At 35.2% G+C, this 18,475-nt stretch overlaps 3 protein-coding genes across 3 annotated transcripts; all 3 read right to left on the bottom strand.

Annotated features, from left to right (window-relative positions):
- Positions 1–1,356: 1,356 nt before the first annotated feature.
- LOC114544492 (neurochondrin-like) lies at positions 1,357–4,077 on the bottom strand. Its single transcript, XM_028563142.1, has 2 exons — positions 2,750–4,077; positions 1,357–2,523 (listed from the first exon to the last, which is right to left on the bottom strand). Exons 1-2 carry the CDS (start codon positions 4,053–4,055, stop codon positions 1,808–1,810), a joined length of 2,022 nt encoding a protein of 673 aa, XP_028418943.1. The 5' UTR covers positions 4,056–4,077; the 3' UTR covers positions 1,357–1,807.
- A 336-nt stretch (positions 4,078–4,413) lies between these two features.
- Positions 4,414–13,617, bottom strand: LOC114544387 (WD repeat-containing protein 60-like). The gene is made up of 31 exons (XM_028563068.1): positions 13,475–13,617; positions 12,890–12,943; positions 12,516–12,620; positions 11,440–12,357; positions 11,221–11,237; positions 10,809–10,869; positions 10,514–10,603; positions 10,376–10,438; positions 10,218–10,238; positions 10,041–10,127; positions 9,730–9,849; positions 9,395–9,508; positions 8,913–9,024; positions 8,717–8,820; positions 8,231–8,354; positions 7,917–8,079; positions 7,761–7,836; positions 7,542–7,650; positions 7,303–7,375; positions 7,179–7,213; positions 6,996–7,060; positions 6,777–6,828; positions 6,623–6,689; positions 6,286–6,373; positions 6,130–6,196; positions 5,991–6,049; positions 5,651–5,696; positions 5,361–5,481; positions 5,218–5,274; positions 4,939–5,011; positions 4,414–4,550 (listed from the first exon to the last, which is right to left on the bottom strand). The coding sequence occupies exons 1-31, from the start codon at positions 13,487–13,489 to the stop codon at positions 4,437–4,439; spliced, it is 3,270 nt and encodes a 1,089-aa protein (XP_028418869.1). The 5' UTR covers positions 13,490–13,617; the 3' UTR covers positions 4,414–4,436.
- A 540-nt stretch (positions 13,618–14,157) lies between these two features.
- Positions 14,158–18,427, bottom strand: LOC114517939 (origin recognition complex subunit 2-like). The gene is made up of 14 exons (XM_028537795.1): positions 18,269–18,427; positions 17,952–18,080; positions 17,578–17,661; positions 17,265–17,327; positions 17,030–17,120; positions 16,606–16,642; positions 16,408–16,509; positions 16,166–16,272; positions 15,943–16,075; positions 15,616–15,777; positions 15,323–15,404; positions 14,798–15,031; positions 14,518–14,636; positions 14,158–14,287 (listed from the first exon to the last, which is right to left on the bottom strand). Exons 1-14 carry the CDS (start codon positions 18,354–18,356, stop codon positions 14,201–14,203), a joined length of 1,518 nt encoding a protein of 505 aa, XP_028393596.1. The 5' UTR covers positions 18,357–18,427; the 3' UTR covers positions 14,158–14,200.
- Between the last annotated feature and the right edge of the window lie 48 nt (positions 18,428–18,475).

Genomic DNA, 18,475 nt, shown 5'->3' with positions numbered 1-18,475 from the left:
TGTGCGTAATATATTGTTCTGATGTCAACAATCTCAAATATTCTATGTCTAAATCATTTATTCTACTTAATGCATTAATATACGGTACGCACGAAGATTCGGCGAGAGGTGCAGACACCGCTTTTAATCGACGGTTGCTTTAAAAAAATTTTGTAGTTCACGGATTAATAACAGTCTTTGAGCACCTTTAACGATATTTGTGGCTTAAATTGATTGCTCACCAATTTCTACATTCTATTTTCCATATTTGATAAGAACCAAACAAACAAGATAAACACAATATTCCACCAAAGAAAATTCACGAGACCTATCGGCATCTAGGTCCGTCCCTGGTTCCCCTGAACAAAAATTATTTGCAGATCGGTTTCTATCATCCGCCATTTTTCACTGAACCCCTTGATAAGATTCAAACATCCGTTACGATCAAAAACACAAACGTTTTAAAACTTTTCTTCCCTCACAGCGTAATTGTTTGTTTTTCCAAAAGAAAACCAGGCAATTAAATGTTGCATTACTGGTGACCAGACTTGTTTCCCAGAAATAAAGAGCCATTTTTACCTCCTGGCTGAATCTTGAGAACGATATTAAAGATATTCCAGTCACGATAATCGTTAGAAAAGAACATAAGAGAAGAGAACCAACTGCGAGGATGCACGCTGATGTATTTTTTACTTGCGTTAAGAACCTTTTTGCATTTTTAGACCCGCCAGCTGGAACTACTACATTTCGTTGTTTTGTTTTCGCGATTTTCAACAACTTGTAGTTCAAAACCAACATTAGCACCGTAACAAATAATAATGAAGCAATTGTTAAAACAGAGTCGTACGTCTCACTCTGTTCGTAATATCCCAAAATTATTAGAATAACAAAACCGAACTGAGTTGATAAAAGAGCAGTTAATAGTCTTTGCTTCGTCACTGCTCTCGCGTGAAAAAATGGAAATGTTAAAGCGAGGTAACGTTCAACATTCATCCCCAATAATGCAATGAATGAATTTGAATATAAAAATAAGGCAACGTAACGCATGAATTGATCATTGTGCTGGTTAAAAACTTTCCTCAACCATCCTAGTGAATGAAATATGAGTATTGGATGATTAAAACCAGACACGGCGAGATCATAAGGATAGAACAAAAACCAAAAAGTAACACGTTTTCTTTCGAAGTAGTGACGACGACAAAAAGCTGATTATAACCATAGAATTGAGAAATATTCCACTCAACGTGAATATGGCGTTGAAAATACACAGGAAAACCACGTTGGTTAAGATATACTGATCCATCAGTGCGTATAGAAAAAACATGTGTTTGCAGTTTAATATAGATATTTTTTAGCCCACACTGTATTATGCCGTTCTTGATGAAAATGTATTGGATATGTATCTTCATTAAAAATTTTAAAGAGAAAAGTATACACACCTGTCCTAATTTAACTTAGTCGGGTTTATATTTATATAAAGATAAGGGTTTAAATTGGTCTCGAGAGCAAAAACACAGGTCAGCCCGTTTATATTTCATTCACATGTTGCTCTTTATGTTGAAGTAAGGTAAAGTAGCAACCCCAGTATTCGATTTTCTGTCTAGATTCTTTTGTCGTGACAGTCTTTTAACCCTAACCCTACTAAGGGATCTTTAAATTATGATAGACAAATAATACGAAAATTCGTTTAAACAAGGCAAAGGGCGTCGATATTAATCTAAGAGTCCCGCCGGATTTGAGAAGATCGTCCGCGGTCCTTTACCATACGACTGAATACATATTTCTTACTTCGTATTTTGAATTCTTTGTCGAAATCGGTATAAAATATTTACTTTAAGTTGATTAAAGGCAGGAGTGTTGATTCCATGTCAGTGGGTATATGATTATTGTCTTGCTTCAGACTTTTGTTAGTTTTGATCCACAGTTCAATTTCCTCTGGCCAACCACTACTTAAAAGAATTGTTTTAACTGGCTCAAACGTTTTTGCACATGCAACAAGGTTTTGCACTGATAGAAACCAGAGTTCTGAGATATCATGCCACGATATTTGACCATTCTCTTCTCCTGTTACAGATACATGGACTTGCTTAAGAAACTTGATGCAATTTGAAATAAAATTCTTCTGAATAACGGTTAACTGTGAATTATTCTGCATGACTCTGTGCCTGAAAAGTATTAGGCCAAGAAGGATGAAATGGGCAGTTAAGGTGAAACAGTTCAAGTTGACTATTTTTGGGACTGCAATCATAATACACTCTAGAGTTTGTCCAAACATGCTGTTTGTTTTTATCAGGTCAACCTCTAATACTGAGATATTTAAAAGGACATTGCACAGGGTAATCAGATTGGAAGGATCATGGTCACTGTTCTCAGCTTGCTGTGTTTGCCAAAGTTGTTGAAATAGGTCTGCCAGTAGGACATGGCAACCTTCTGTAATGAGGATCCCACAAAATGTTTCATCTGCTGAGAGGTGACATAATGGTGGGAGCAGGTGTAAGAGGATTTCATTTTGCATCCTTCCTTTTGTGGGAATGTCATCCTCACCTGGTTAAGACAATCAGAAAAATAGCATAAATGTTAGTTATTAATCATTTTATAGGGTGTTAAAGGAGTTGGTTGGATATTATTCACTAGAGTGACTGCAAAGCATATAAAAAGACCATGTTTTACATATTTTAGTTGAATAAAAAATAGAGAAATTTTAGTTTTACTTTACCAAAATAATTCAGGCCATCTGACAATGAGGTGAGGAAGGTAACCTGATCCTTACCTGTATTATCTTGACCTAATCTTGCCCATTCTATTAGGATTGGTAATACTTTTGATATTTTATCTGCCAATGCATTTGTCTCCTCAGACAACCAGACACACAGCACGCGGACCGTTGCTATGATAATAGGTTTTTTATAACACTGAGTTGGTTCATCTTGAGATGCAATCTGAGTAAGAAAATGAATAACGCGGTCAAATGTCTCAGTGAGCAACAAGTGTATTTTCATGATGACTTCATTGCTAAATGACCAATCATGTTCCTCGTCGCAAATCAAGAATTCAATGGTTTTTTCCAAAATGACATAGCAAGAAACAATGAAATCAGATCTTAAATCAATTTCACCATTATCAAGAATAAGCCATAATTCAACTTCAATAATGCTTAATATTAGCAGCAAGAATTTTGTATTCTTCATGTCAAGCACCATATTCTCGTTAGTGCTAATGACTGTCCACTCTAATCCAAGTAATTCAATCATTGCTTTTGTGATCTGTATTGCAATGTACTTGTGTGTAGCAATACATCTTGATTGGAGAATATCATTGAGACCATGTTGTATTTCGTCCGTTAATTTGGATGTAAATATTTCACTGTTTTTTGCATCAAGTCGAGCTTCACATAAGCTTGTCAGTAGGGCCAACAGTTTGTCGCAGGCTGAAAACTTAACAAGATCTTGGTTTGTTGCAAACTGGCTGGATGTTAATGTCAATATTGCTAAAAGATCTGGATGACTTGCTTGCCAGGAACATTTTGGCAAGTGCACGAGAATCCCCCGTGAAATTTCAAACAAGTTATGCACCTCTGGGTTTTGAATAATTGCCTTGCAAATGAGAGGAATGCAGTTAGATTTCAAAAGGTAATTACAGCCCTCAGCCTTCCGAGAAAACACCAGAAGTATTGCAATGCTATCGTCTAACATTTGAGTCGTTTCATGGACGGCTCGATCCATAGCAAGTACTTCAGCAACTATGTTTAAATTAGCGACCAGCAAGGGATGTGACAGTATATCGTAATCTGTGAAACTGCTGAGAATATTCAAGGCCAACGATTTATACATAAATTCAGGGCAACCGTCTGGCACATTTGTGCTTTTCAACAGACGAACAAGAAATTGGACATCGACTGCCTGAAATAGTTCATTTGCGTCCACAGCGAGAGCTTGATTTGTCTTCATCAGATGAGTAAAGAGCAATAAAGCAGCCATCTTTTCGTTGTCTGTAGACGCATGTTGTAAGGCATGGAGACAGTTCTTTAATTGTTCTTTTGCAGTTTTTATTTTCTCTTCTTGGCTAGAATTTGACATCTTAAGAAAACTTACAACTAATCTTGCTGAGTTCTGCCTTTTCGTTATTCTGAGTTCTCAATCAAAAGTACAAAACCAACCAAATGATTTCAAAAATCAAAATGATGCAAATCTGACTATTTTTAATCACATGCAACACTCGTTTCTGCACGTGCACATGTCGCATGTGAGGCAGCTTACTATTCTATCTCGGTAATTCCATTTTTTGCTTTAAAATTGATTGTTTATCAATTTCGACATTATATACAAACTTGTTACATTATTAGTATATACACAGTAAAAAAATACTGTATGGACAGCATATTTTACATAGATTAATAACTTACATTATATATAAATAGAGAATTAAGTAATAAATACTGTATATCTTCACTCAATGAGTCAAATCATCAAATCCACAAATGAGGCGAATCGGTCAAGTTCATCGGCTTCAACGTTCGTTAGTTCATCTTTCAGACGATGCAGTTCAATCATACCATCTTCATAACTCAAGACCTACAAGAGGAGATTTTGATAAATCAAAGCTTTGTGGATGCAATAACACGTTCATTCGAGTAACCGTTTGGAAAACAAAGCCAACACAAATTCATTCGTTGACCGTTTTTATACAGATCTAACCAACACCCTCCAAGTTTCGAAAACACCTTAGTTCCTGGTATACGTCTCCATGCTCGAATATTACTTTGTAAAATTGACCAATTGCCTAATTTTAGCATCAAAGGAAGGACAACAGGTTCTTAGAAACTCTATACATATATTAAACATCAATACATTTTCATTCTCATTAAAAATCATTCTGACTTTATTTTCCGTTTTGTGGGCAGTTAAACTCCTAGTCTCGTTTGACAAGGAAGTAGGTTTATTTGCCCATGCAATTACTAACCAGTTCAGATTTCCTCCCAGGAAGACCAATACCAAGAGATTCATAGTCATTTGACAACGAGAAGAAAAGCAACCTTACAAAAGCAGGTAAAAGAAAGGATTAGTTCGACTGTTTTCACTTTGCATAATTCAAAAAGTCTAAGAAAGGCATAAGGTTTATGGTCACATTGTATGGTGTCTTTACAACTGGATGGAGATTTCGAAACTGAAACAGCGGATCGAAAAATAAAATTTTAGTGTAAGAAAAGTTTAATGTCACAGCTGATACGACAAGACTTACTTCCCACGCTTAAACGATTCAAATTCTACGGGATGTCCATCTTTCTGTAACAAATTCCTGCAAAACAAAGTCGTGTTTTTAACGGTTCTGAGTAGCATTATAAAGATTTATTGTACCTAATATAATGTACAATGCCGGCTTACCAAATGTACAAGTTCGACTTGGCATCAAGAACAAAGAATAGAGATGGGCGACTTCTCGACCACATGATCTGCACGATTGCTTGGCCTTGTGTTGTCTCAGACCAACTCCGGATGGCATGCTCTATACAACGGGAATTTACTCATTGTGCGGACAAGAGAAACTTTCGAGAGAAATTAGGGATTTTACGAATTCACCAGGTTCAGAGTATTTCTGCTGTATCTGTACCTAAACCTGAATCTACTAATTATGACAAATCGACTAATCCAGATTACAAGAACTGAAAACGAACCTTTTCGAAGGTCATGTAAACGCAATGTTCCATCTGTGCAGCCAACCTGGAATGCGTTATAAACAGTTAAAAGAAATAGGTAAAGAATCTTTAACTCTTGTTTTTCGTTATAGAAGTGAAGTTGCATGATATAGGAACCGGAAGACGAGTGGTAAAGAGTTGTTTGTTTGCAAAGGCGTGATCGAGACAGTCTTAAAGCTAAAATTGGGATTGCTACCCAGTTTATCGTTCTTCTGTTGCATTAAAAGAGAGAGATATATAAAACGAAGTAGTTTGATTGCTCGTATCTGAGAAAAAAAAGTAAGAATCAAAGAATTTCCATAATATATCAATAGCTCACCAACATTAATGGAATGTTCCAAGGGGAAACATCTAATGCGGAAATGGTGACAAAAGACTCTACAAAAAAAGTGCAGTTCAATTCGCATTTGATGTACACAAAATATATCATTAGAATACGATAACTATATTGTATTTACCAGTTAAAGGTCGGTAAACTTTTGGATGCGTTTTTCCCCCATAACGGGTGCAATGAACGACCCATCCCTGTTGATAAAGTTAGATTGAATTTTTTTTTAAATGTAAGGCACTGTTAGGTAATATTCAAAATATATATCATAGTATGAATTACTTACTCTATCTGTGCCAACATAAAAATGATTTGGGTCAATTGTTGAAAACTGCATAACGGATGTTTGGACAGAAGAGCCAAAGAATATTTCCCTAAAATAGAATGATGGATGGTAATAGGCGAATAACAACACAATACGTGTATTTAGGCATTCTAATGTTCAATAAGTTCGTAAATAAGAGTATCCAAAACTCCAGACTTAGCTTACACGCTAGCTGTACCATGCATGCACCAACAAACTCAATAGAGATACTATTTTTTAATTATTGCATCCGATATATATAATTATTGTAAAACCTACATATATTATATAATTATTTAAAAAGTGCAACAGCTTTTACCTGTGTGGTGATTCAACTTGAATTGATGTACTTTTGATAAGTTTCACTCTCCCACCAGGAGCCAGTCCTATATAAAGCACTAAATGTTATACTTGGGAAACAGGATATAGCTACAAAAGAATCACACTTGCATGACCACTGCTCTCTTCCTAACCTAGATCGTTTTCAGAACCAGCTTCATCAGGTTTATCAAGTTCAATCACAACCTGCAATGTATAAATATTTTATCCAACTATACATGAGAAACGCATTTAATTAAAGTGGTTTTAGTAAATTGTGTGATCATCACTAATTGCTGCTGTAGTGCTGGGAGTTTCAAACAGCCTAAAGTTAATAAAGTGCCGTGTAAAGTTTTATGAAGAAAATGTCCTACCCAGATATTGACAACACCATTTTCGTCCAGTGACGCAAGCTGAAATGCCATACCCCCAGGTTCGTCTGAAAAAAACCCAGCTTGTCATTTTGTATAAGATATGAATCAGAGTTTGGTCCAATCATTTGCCATTAAAATACGTAATCTGGGCAACAAGAAAAGTGTATTTATAGCTATACATACCTTGGAGAGCTGCAGAACGCGACAAAGCTTGAGCACTACAAAATAAACGGAAATATAAACGTGTGTTTAAAGTTATTATTCTTTACGTATATCAACAAGTTCAATTTTTTTATTATTCGTCAACCTGTCCACAGGATGAGCAATTGGGAGAATTTTCTGGACTTGAGTCAGGTGATTTTCATTGGACAAAACACCAGCTAACAAATAGATAAAGAATATTCAGCAATGATGCTCTAATACGACATCACACGCGCAAGGAACTGGACGATGATGCATGGGATAATGGATGGGACTGACTATTAGTGATGTGACTGATTCTCTACGGAATGGAAATTTCGGAACAGAAACGATAGAAAGACAAACCTGTAGAGAATGTTGGTCTTCGGATAACCCATTGACGGTCTTTATTGTTTATAGTCGAATGAATAGACGAGGATTCACGTAAATCCCAAACTACTACAGAACCATCTTCCTGCGAGCAAGATAATAAATAATCAAGTACATACCTGGATAGAGGCGTTCACAGGTTGAAATTACTAAACTAAGTTTAATCGTTGATAACTATATGTAGTTAGTTCTTACCAAACCAGCAAACACAAGCGATGATTTGACAGGACTGAAACAACACGACTTGGGTGAAGACTCGCAATACAATATTCTAAATAATATTAAATGAACATATAATTCAAGCATTTGCAAGACAACTTGAAACCTCGCTCTTCTTGGCACTAAACTTACTTCTGTGGTTGACTTGGCTCGTTCACATTCCAATAACAAACAACTCCTCTTCCTTGTAAACTACTATCTTTATCCTCACTCGTTTCAACTTCACCACAATCATGAGCTGTTAGCAGTAAATGTGTTTGAACCAAGTTGAATTTCGTATCCAGAACACGTCGACCTAGCAGAAATGAAAAACAACAACAACAACAATCAGCGAAGGGAGTGACATGGAGAATCATCGTCACATGTCCATACAGAGAAACAGACCCACTCACTCACTTAGGTAGTAAACAAACTAGTCAACACAGCTAGTCATTTCCACTACTTACCTTCAAGAAAAGGAAGTTTGTTGGAGAGTTGAATACAACCATCGCTGATATCAAGATCGTTTCGTTCTTTAAACATTAACTCCTTTGTTGCTGAGTTCTTTTCTTCCAACAAAATCAAGCACACCTAGGGAAGAAAATTTAGTCCAAACATTCTTCTGTTTTCGCATGACTATTGCACCTACTGTGCAGACTATGAATAGTATATATAATACCTCTTGCACGTTAGTTAAATGTACTGTATAAAAAGAACTTTGTATGACTCAGGCAGCTACGTAAGGAATACATGCTACAATATTTCAACTATCGTGGTATACATCAAGTGAAAGAGAATGAGATCAGTTATTGAGTGGGTTTTTTTCAGCTTATCCACCTTTCCATTTTCTAATACCTTTTAAATTTGGGTAGGGAGAAGGCACTTTAATGTGTGTTAATAGTTTGGTAAAGTGTAAAAACACTTGAGGTTAACAAGTACTGTACATGCACTACCTGTCCAGCTTGTTGGAGGAAGTTTGTTAGTCTGACACTGTCAACAGAATGAGGCGTGAAGACGCTTTCTGGCAAGTCATCTCCTTCACGACTCTCAGTATCGTCTGCACCAAAATAAAAAGAGACAAACAGGGGTAGAAACAACGTTAAAAGATGCAGGAAAATTCATAGCGATGATCTATATGACAACATTTACCTCCACAACCCTTAAAATCATCCGGAGGATATTGAGTCCATTTTGTGGACATTTCAATTACTTCAGTCTGCATCTCTTTCTCAACAATATCGTCATGACACTGAACGTAAGCCTGGAACGTTACAAAATAATAAACTTAAATAAATGAGTTGCATTCGCAATAAAGTTTCCCTGCGCGAGAAAGAAAGAGGTGTCAATGCAACAAGTTTTGCGAGTTATGTTCCAGCAATCTTTTTCAGATTTGCACTAAAAACAAGATGATGTCAGCCTATTTTTCGTAGGAATTATCACCTTGCATTACACTGAAATTGTATTGTCAAAATATTTTTTTTAATGTTCTTAACTTTGCAAAACTTTTTGAGTGGATTACCACTTGAGAAATATTTCGCCAGCAAACCATTTCTCTGCAAGTGGAAATCCAGCATATATTCTGCATTTCACATAATAGCAATATTAGTTAAATAGTAATGAAATTCTCTCACCTGCTTAGAATCAGACTGACCATAACTTTTTATATACAGTTCGTATTCATTGAGTGGAGGTAGATCGAAAATATCATAGGATGCCACATCAAGTTCGATAAGATTTTGCAATTCCTGCATTAAAAACACTCATAAAGATTGCAGTAAAATAATTGAAATAAATTTCAACACGATACTTGATGGTGATGACTAGCCAGGTGTATCGTAAATTTAAACTGATTACGTTTTGACGACTAACAATTTAAACGAAAAAACGGATCGAATATCTCTTAACCCACACAGCAACAATTCTTAATGTTATTTAAATCCCAAAATTCATCGCGTTCCAGTCTCACCTGAGCTCGTTTTTTTGTTTTTGACGCGACAAACTCGGTAACGTGTTTTTGTTTAGCAGCAAAGAAATTTATCCTTCCGTGTGGCTCAGATTTTAATGACTTAGTTACAGGTTTGCTTGTCTATAAAATAAATTTATACACATTGAGAACATTGACTTTGAGAAGAAGCTATATGAATGGTGATTCTCTTTCTGTTGTTAAATTGTGAGAGGTGAATTCTTAACTATTACATCCTCAGTTAATATAGCTTGTAGGAAACATAAAGTCTCTGCATTTTCTTTAATTCAATGTTATATTTATTTACGTATTACCTCTTCTTCTCTTGATTCTTCAACAGTTTTTTGTTGAAAAGGCGACCTTCTAACGTCGTCATTTTCAGCATTAATTGCTTCGAAGATCTAAAATAATACATAACACGATAAAGAAGAAATTTTTTTGCAAGTTTTTTGCAAGTTTTTTTCGCAAAATTTTCATATGAGTTGACCAACCTCTAACAATTTCCCTCTATCCTAAAAAAAAGAAGAAAAACAATGAAGCTATCATGCTGCCTACTATCCGATATCTCAAGGGATAATTTACTACTAGGAGTACTAATTATTAGGGAGTAGTGGATTCCTAGACATACAGTATATATATAGCTACTAACCTGTTCATATCCATTCTCTTGTTCCTCCATTTCTTCTTCGTCTTCGAAGTCGTCCTCATAATCCTAATATGGAGTGTGCACAAATTTAACGTCAAATGCATCTGGCTTTGAACGACTCTAATATCTTCTACGACAGACCTCGAAATCGTCCTCGTATTCATCATAAACATCTTCATTTGGGATTTCATCGTCGACTTCAACCGTATTGGTGAGTGATTTGCCGTTGCTCTAAATATATAGCAAAAGGCTTATGAGGTGTTCAGATGTGTTTAGTTAGCAAACAAGAGAGAATATCCAGGCAAGTGTTAACATCAAAGAATGCCTAGCACTTATATTTACTAAATTACAAAAAAATGGAGAGCTGGATTGGGTGTGAACGTTGAATCATTTTGTATATTTTTGGACCGATGCGCAAAATAAGTTAAAATCGCACCTCTAACTTTCCTGCAGATTCTTTTTTCCTTAATTCTGAACCCTTTTTATCTTCATTTAACCTTTAAAAATAGTAAAAATAATAAGACATAACATGACTAGTTAAATACACCTCATTACGTTGGAGAAGTGCATGGATTCCTCTATAAAGAATGGTAGAATATAACTTAATTATTGAGATTATTATTTAGCAATAGTTTTACATTGATATTTTTGTATCGAGGGCTATGCTGTCTGAGCGTTGTTTAGCTAAAAGGGTAAAGGAGTCTCAACACCTTCACTCTTTTAGTAAATGGTGGAAGCTCAATTTTGGGCTGTGGGCAATGAATGTTTATTTACATATGTATAGTTCTGTGTTTATTTCCACAAATGAGTATTGAACATTAGTTTAAATAAAAAAACGCCCAACATACCTTTCGTTCTGATCATCCTAAAATTACAACAAAAGTGAACACACATCAGTAACATGGCGAACCTATAAATGTTACTCCCTGTACTACAAACCCTATGAAACTATGAACAGTCCCTGAAATAAGGCGTTACATAATTGGTACAGAAAATTCAAGTGATGACAGTAGAAAAACGATGGCGAGAAATCAATGAAAATCAACGCAAAATATTATCTACCATACCAGGTCGCGTTCTTTCATTTTCTTTCCATCTTCACGTCGTTTTCGTTTATTTTCATCTTCAGATCTTTTATCTTTTCTGTCATCATCATCATCATTACCATTTTTATTCTTCTCTCTTGCTTCTCTTCTCTCTTGTTTCCTTCTCCTTCTTTCTCGCTCATCGTCATCATCTTCATCCACACGTCTATTTCTTTCATTCTTTTTTTCACTCCTGGCATGATCATCTGGTGATTTGTGTCTCTCCTTGCGACGTTCATCTTTGTCCCTTCTTCGATGTTGTTCGTCTGTTTCTCTATCTCTTCGTCTCTTCTCTTTATCGTTGCTTCCTTCCTCTCGATGTTTTTCGCGTCTTCGTTCATCTTTATTTCTTTGTCTTTCTGCTTCATGGTCTTCTTCCGTGTCTTTTCGTCTCTCGTATTTTCTATCATCACGATGTTTCCTGTCACGGTTCGACTCATCAGGATCTTCTCTGTGTCTCCTGCCCTCTTTACCTCTTTCCTCCTTTTCTTGATGCCTTCTTCTGTCATCATCTTTGTTCTCGTCTTCCCTGTTTCTTTCTCTTCTCTTTTTTTCATGATTTGACTCATCAGGATCACCTCTATGTCGTCTACTCTTCTCTTTACTTCTATCTTCTTTTTCTCGTTGCTTTCTCCTATCATCACCTTCATCTTCTTCTTCCCTGTTTCTTTCATCTTCTCTACGTCTTCTGCTCTTTTCTTTATCTCTATGTTTTCTTCTGTCATCATCATGCTCTTCCTCTCCGTTTCTTTCCTTCTGCCTCCTATCCTTTTTCTCACTACTGCCACTTTCTCTCTCCTTGTGTCTCTGTTTTGTTTCTCTATCATGACTTCTTTGACGTTCATCCACATCTAATGTTTCATCTTCTCGATGCCTCTCTGACCTGCGTCGCCTTCGGTCCTGTAACAAAACACATGTTAAAGTGTCTTAATACCATTATAAGAGACAGAAGGCTAAAATAGGGGGTTATTTCATAAAAGAGAGATCTGTTTTTGAGCTGGTTTACACTAATATTAATAACATAATCAATGGTCCCAAAATAAAATAAATTAGCAAACCCTTTCTCTATCTTCTTCATTCCTCTCTGTTGAATGATGGTTCTCTTGTTGATCTCTTGATTCCCTTTGTTTTCTTCCATCCTTCGATCTTCTTGGTTTTTCACCCTAAAATATTAGTAAAGCATGTTGTCATGAGGTGACTTACCTCCAATGCTACACCCAACAAATTACAGTTTAAATAATATGAATGGTATATATGACAATGTTCATTAAATGACCTCTCAGTAGAAACATTTTCATGTAGCTAAAAATTGTATTCATATGATTGTTCAAAAGTGTACATACTAGTGAAAAATTTTACTTATAAATATATTTTATAAATTAGTTAACAACTGATGAACAATTATCTAAACATCAAAATGCTTCAAACAAACCTGTATTGCATTAGTCAAGTCTTTTTCGGTCCATGTGTCTTCTTTACTTTTTCTCTAAAAAGTAATATGCATCACTGTTTATAAAGTAGTATATATATATATATATATTTATATATTATATATCCATTATTTTCTATTTTTGCCAAGAATCCCACTCACAGATTTCAAGGCAATTTGTAAGGACCTGCTCACCCTCTTGTGCACCCATATATGGCACAGCAAGAGTGATGACACACAAGTTCTTGAGAAAAGATATTCAATTTGAACCTCAAATCAATTTGTTAGCATTAGTGGTTAAATACAGTTTTTGAAGTACATTTCTTGTACTTGTATTTAAATAATTTACATATGTAAATAATGGACCTCAGCACTTTTATATAAACCAACCAGTTCTGAAAAGTTCAGTTTTATAAACTGTCACATTTCACACAACTGTCCCGGTCACACAAACTATATACAACTGACTTACTATTCTAATACTGCATTTAATAGTGGATTGTATATAAACTTTAATATATTAAAATAGTCGGTAAGGTCTGTCCAAATTTCAAAGGGTTTATATACGCTGTTTACATGATACATTACCTTTCCTGATGGCATTATTTCAGAGAATATCTCATGTTTTAGGCGACTCTGATGAAAACGTTTATATGGAGATATTTATCATAAATATAACTCAATTTCGTTTTAGTTTTACTTTGCTGTTTTCGCCGCCATAGTGACAGCAAGTCAACCACCCGATTCATAATGTTTTATACGTCATGTTAGGTTACATTAGAGAGGTTATTGCCTATTGGAACCATAGGATTCTAAATATGTTTAGGATATACTTTACAAAATTTATTTTTTCCATTACGAGGTTTCGCTTTGCTTGCGGTTGAAGCAGTCTTTAAAATCTGGTTATGCGTGCCCGACAGGCATCGGTAGAAAAGCCGACTTAAAAAATTGCCTTCAGTTCCTTGGGCTAAAAAACGTTCCCAAATGCGAGCATAGACAATCCAGAAGACAAAATGTCTTCTGGATTGTCTATGATGCGAGATATTCGTCATCGTGAGAATTGAGCTACTAGATGCAAGTCATGCAACTTCACATTCATGGTGCAGAAGTTTGCAACAACCGTAATAGCTAACAGAACCTTTCCAAAACTTTGTTCCTTCCATCCTGGTGAAATCATAAAACATTCTAATCGATCAAAATTCAAAACACTTTCAATAAGACGAATTACTGTATAAAGGTAATACTGTAATAATAATATGTACATGCAAAAATAAATACTAAAAAATATAAACTAAATATAACAAATATAAAATATTATGTGTTATTTTCTTGATCTTCAACGAATTGTTTTAAGATATTGTCGTCCAAAGGAATAAGTAAATATTCAACACCATCGGTTCCCTAGAAGTAAAAAAATACGTGTATCAAAACTGCGTCGATGCAATGTCAGAGGTAATACCGAGATGTCACATCAATACTCACTGTTTACCACTGGGATACCTGCAGAACTGCATGTATATCCTAATACTCGAAATTCATGGATTTGTGGCCGAAACGTCAGATTGTCAAATGTAGGAGAAGCTGTACGTAAGTTTCTATGAATGGGACAAACAGCTAGAATTTTAACTAACCTTTTTTGATCGTATCAATTTATGATCCCGGAATTCTGTCAATTGTGCACTTAATGTTGCATCGCTGTTTACCAAAAAAGCTCCTCTACATTTCGTGTAGCAATCATGGAAAGACATTCCTAGAAAAAAATCAACTATTATGTTGTTTTTTTCCAATAATTAATAAACTGGTCCACCAACCGTATTCGGTAAGGCTTAATAAAGAACTGATTCAAGTGATCTATGTCAATACTGACTTGTGCTTTACTTGCAACAATTTTTAACTTGCAACCCGACATACCAGCATAATTGCTCTCCTTTGAATATTCTAATTGATAATTGGCAATTAGAATGAAGACCTCCTTCGCATTTGGCGTTAAACTTCTAAATACATGAATCAATGAACTGAGAGCCAGCGATCCTGACTGCTGCACTAGTAGAGAATTTTCGTAAGATGTTTCTTCGGTATAGGGTTCAAATGTTGTGACATCGTACCATAGCCAACTAAAACGACCCATTTGAGTTTGATCCCATACTATATAGAAATAAAAGATTGCAATGCCAATGATTATTCAAACGTGAGCTTTACGTCTTACCTACGTGCGTATACAACACGCATTTATATATGGGTTGAAAATAATTTTGTTATGTCCAATTCAAAGTTGCAACAAATGCAGTAAGAGTGATTCCTTTGGAATGCAATTTCACTGCTATATTCTCAACGAAATTCTCTGTTTCAGCAGTTTTATAATTTTGCCCGCTTGAAGGAAAGCGCTCATAGATAAAAGCCCATTCTATCGTCCTAAATATGTCGCTGTATACCTACTCAGAGGTGCATGAATATGATCAATCGACGCGATGAGGTGAATTGAGGAACACTGTGCCAGTGAACTAAGTATGGTTTGGGTCTACATTGTAAAAAAAAGAAAAGCAAAAAACTTATTAACTTCGGGTTTCCCAACAGTAGCACCAGGGAGGAAATTATAATGGTGGTGGGGGGGGGGGAGTTTGTCGAGTCCCTGTTATCTTAAATAACTAAACTTAGGAAATTATCTTTAATCCGCGGAGGTGATGATGATAAAAAACATAAACTTCAAGTCGAAAATGCTATATACTCACACTGTTAGATCTCAACATTGTTCCGTCTATATTATGGATGATTAAATAAATTTTCTCACTGTCGTTTTCATTGTAGTAATCTTTAATAAAGTTACACTGTTCTATAATGCTTTTAAATGTTCCATCATGGTTAATAATATCGTTTGTTATTGTATTAAGAATCTATAAAAAATCAAAAAGTATATTTTACAGTAAAAATTTATTAATTCCTCTTTCTAAGTTCTACAACTTCCAAACATGCAACTTTTTGTGAATATGCATTCTTTTAAAATAATAGGATCCATTAACTACAAATAAATGCGCTGGATAAACTGATAAAAAACTCACATTTTTAACGGTGATGCTTGGAAAAAATCCATTGACTACCAGTTGAACGGACTTTGAGAGCATCGTTGACCGGAAGGAGTCAATAACGGAACGTTTAGATCCAAGTCCATGAAGAAGTAAGTTAAATCCATTTCTAAATATGAATATTTTATAAAATTGCAGGTGTAATCTCAAGTTACACTAACCCTTCAAATCTTCCCAACTTATCAAAACTCCTACGAACCTTAACTGAAAAGCCCACTTGGGAAAATACGTTCTGTACTCCTCGTAAAGTTTACGACGTTCATCTTGATGATCTCCAATTCTTGATTTAAGAACAGCGGATAATGTCTGTAATAATACATATATTCAAAACACTTTAGCCATGGTTTTACATTTGGTTTTACTTCACCTATAGAGAGCGGAATCATTGACAAAGAAGAAGGGGCATGAAACAAGAGAAAAAAATAGAAACGCACTGGTTACCTCTTGATCCATTCGTGGGATAGAAAGACTTGATAGTGTTCTATCTGAGGTAAGACAGTCCTTTTCATCATGTGCAAGAAAATAGTTATCAAGCATGTCTTCCTGTACACAATAAAAACAACATATATTTTTCACACACAATGGAATCAATAAGGTTTTACATACTGTAGGAAAATATAAATTTAGTACTAATTTTACCATGTTATTATTATTCAGTTCCTTCATATTGATGGCCCTAGATAGATAGAAGAGCATATATATATAAAAGCCAAGGCTGCAGGGTGTGGAAATCTATTGGTTGCATGCAGATGGATCTCAGTAAGATGCCACTATGTTGTCAGCTGCTACTTAATTAGTGAAGAGTGGAAAGAAGATATAGTCCAAAAAGCAAAAAAAATAAACAACAAAATTTAATGCTGATTATACTAGAAAATTACCGAAATTTAATTATTCTAATAGAGTTCAATTTTTCAATGAATTCTAAAATTTTCTGTTCATATATCCAATTCACCTTTAGTCAATATGAATTAGCTGTAGAATGTAGCTTGAATCTTTAACATGCAATTAAATATTGCATACAGTGTGTATAACATTGTAAATTTCTTTGTAAGCTCTTCCTAACCTAGCAATGTCTTTTGACATGCTTTTATCCTCATCATCAAGATCATCTGAGCTTGAATATTCAGAGCTTTCTTCACTGGAACCTTCACTTGCTGAATGCAATGAACAATTATTACAGCAATTAGCATATGTAATAAATTGTGAACAACCTAATAAGTATACTACGGAATTTAAACATAAAAAAAATCTGTTTGTAGAAACTACACTAATCAATGAGTGTAATAGAAATACAGTACCTAATTTGTGCTTGTTTCCTTTCCTGACAGGCTGTGGTTCCTTGATATGGCGAGCTTCAGATGCTATCAATGATACAAAAATTACTGGTCTGAGACCATCTCCACTAATTATTATCAAATAATAGTATTGACTCAGAGAAACCAAACTTGAAGGCAGGGATAAAACTTAAACTAGGATTAAAAAAGTCAACATGCATACACTTTAGAAAATTAATTAGAATTAAAATGAATTAATACACTTCATCAATAAAAATATTACAGCACTTTCAATATCATTATTGTGTTTACTCTATAGTATAGCTTATATACAAACCAGCATTTGCTAAGGCTGTCTTCCGTTTAGTGTTTTGAAAGCTGAAGACATCATGGCTTGATATAGGGGTCTGGGTCAGTACCGCTTGATAAATATAAAATAGATATAGGGTGTGAATATAGGATGTATATTCTGACTTAGATGTATATGACTTGAATTTGGTGCCAAAATTGGTGACTTTTGCTGAGGGCAAGGAGGTTGGAGCAGATGAGGCATATTTACCTCTGCAATTGTGGAGTGTTGAGGCAAATTACAAGGGCTGCATTATGCATTAAATATGTAGACATAATAACTAATTACATAGGTTGGATTAATAATTATCATACTCTGAAGACACATTTGTTATCATTCTCTGAATACAATAATGAGATTACCTTCACCAGATGGATGAATAATTTCATCATCATCAGAGCTGTCATCCAGTGTCACACTGTCAAAATATCTAGATCTGCGGTCATCATCTGGGATCCTTCTTTTACAGCCTTTGCCTGTGGATCTTAGTCCTACATAATATTGAAATCAAAGGGCAACCCACTTTTATTGCGGGCTGATTACCAAAACACTTGAAAAATTCAACAACCATGTAGGGACAGGAGACATGTGCCCCCCCCCCAAGCACCAATTTGGAAGAGAGGAATCCCTATACCCCTCAGCCCTCTTGACATTTAGGTGAGATCTTTTCTATCGGTACCTTTTCTCGCAGGACTGAAGTTTTTCGTGACATCTTCCTCGTCAATAAATGTCACTGGAACACTCTCACAGCTTATGGAAGTTGCCATAAATACAGTCTATCCGTTGGTTGCCATTGGTTGGCCACGTGGCTAGTTGATACTTTGAGATATTTTCGAATTTTCGGAGATTTTGAATAATGAGGTATTTTAATGTACATCTGGGAGTA

This window comes from Dendronephthya gigantea, unplaced genomic scaffold, assembly GCF_004324835.1.
Source record: "Dendronephthya gigantea isolate DGI-Jeju-01 unplaced genomic scaffold, DenGig_1.0 000000F, whole genome shotgun sequence".
Taxonomy (NCBI): Eukaryota; Metazoa; Cnidaria; class Anthozoa; order Malacalcyonacea; family Nephtheidae; genus Dendronephthya; species Dendronephthya gigantea.
Note: the sequence above shows the minus strand (reverse complement) of the source record. Positions and strands in the feature narration are given on the sequence as shown.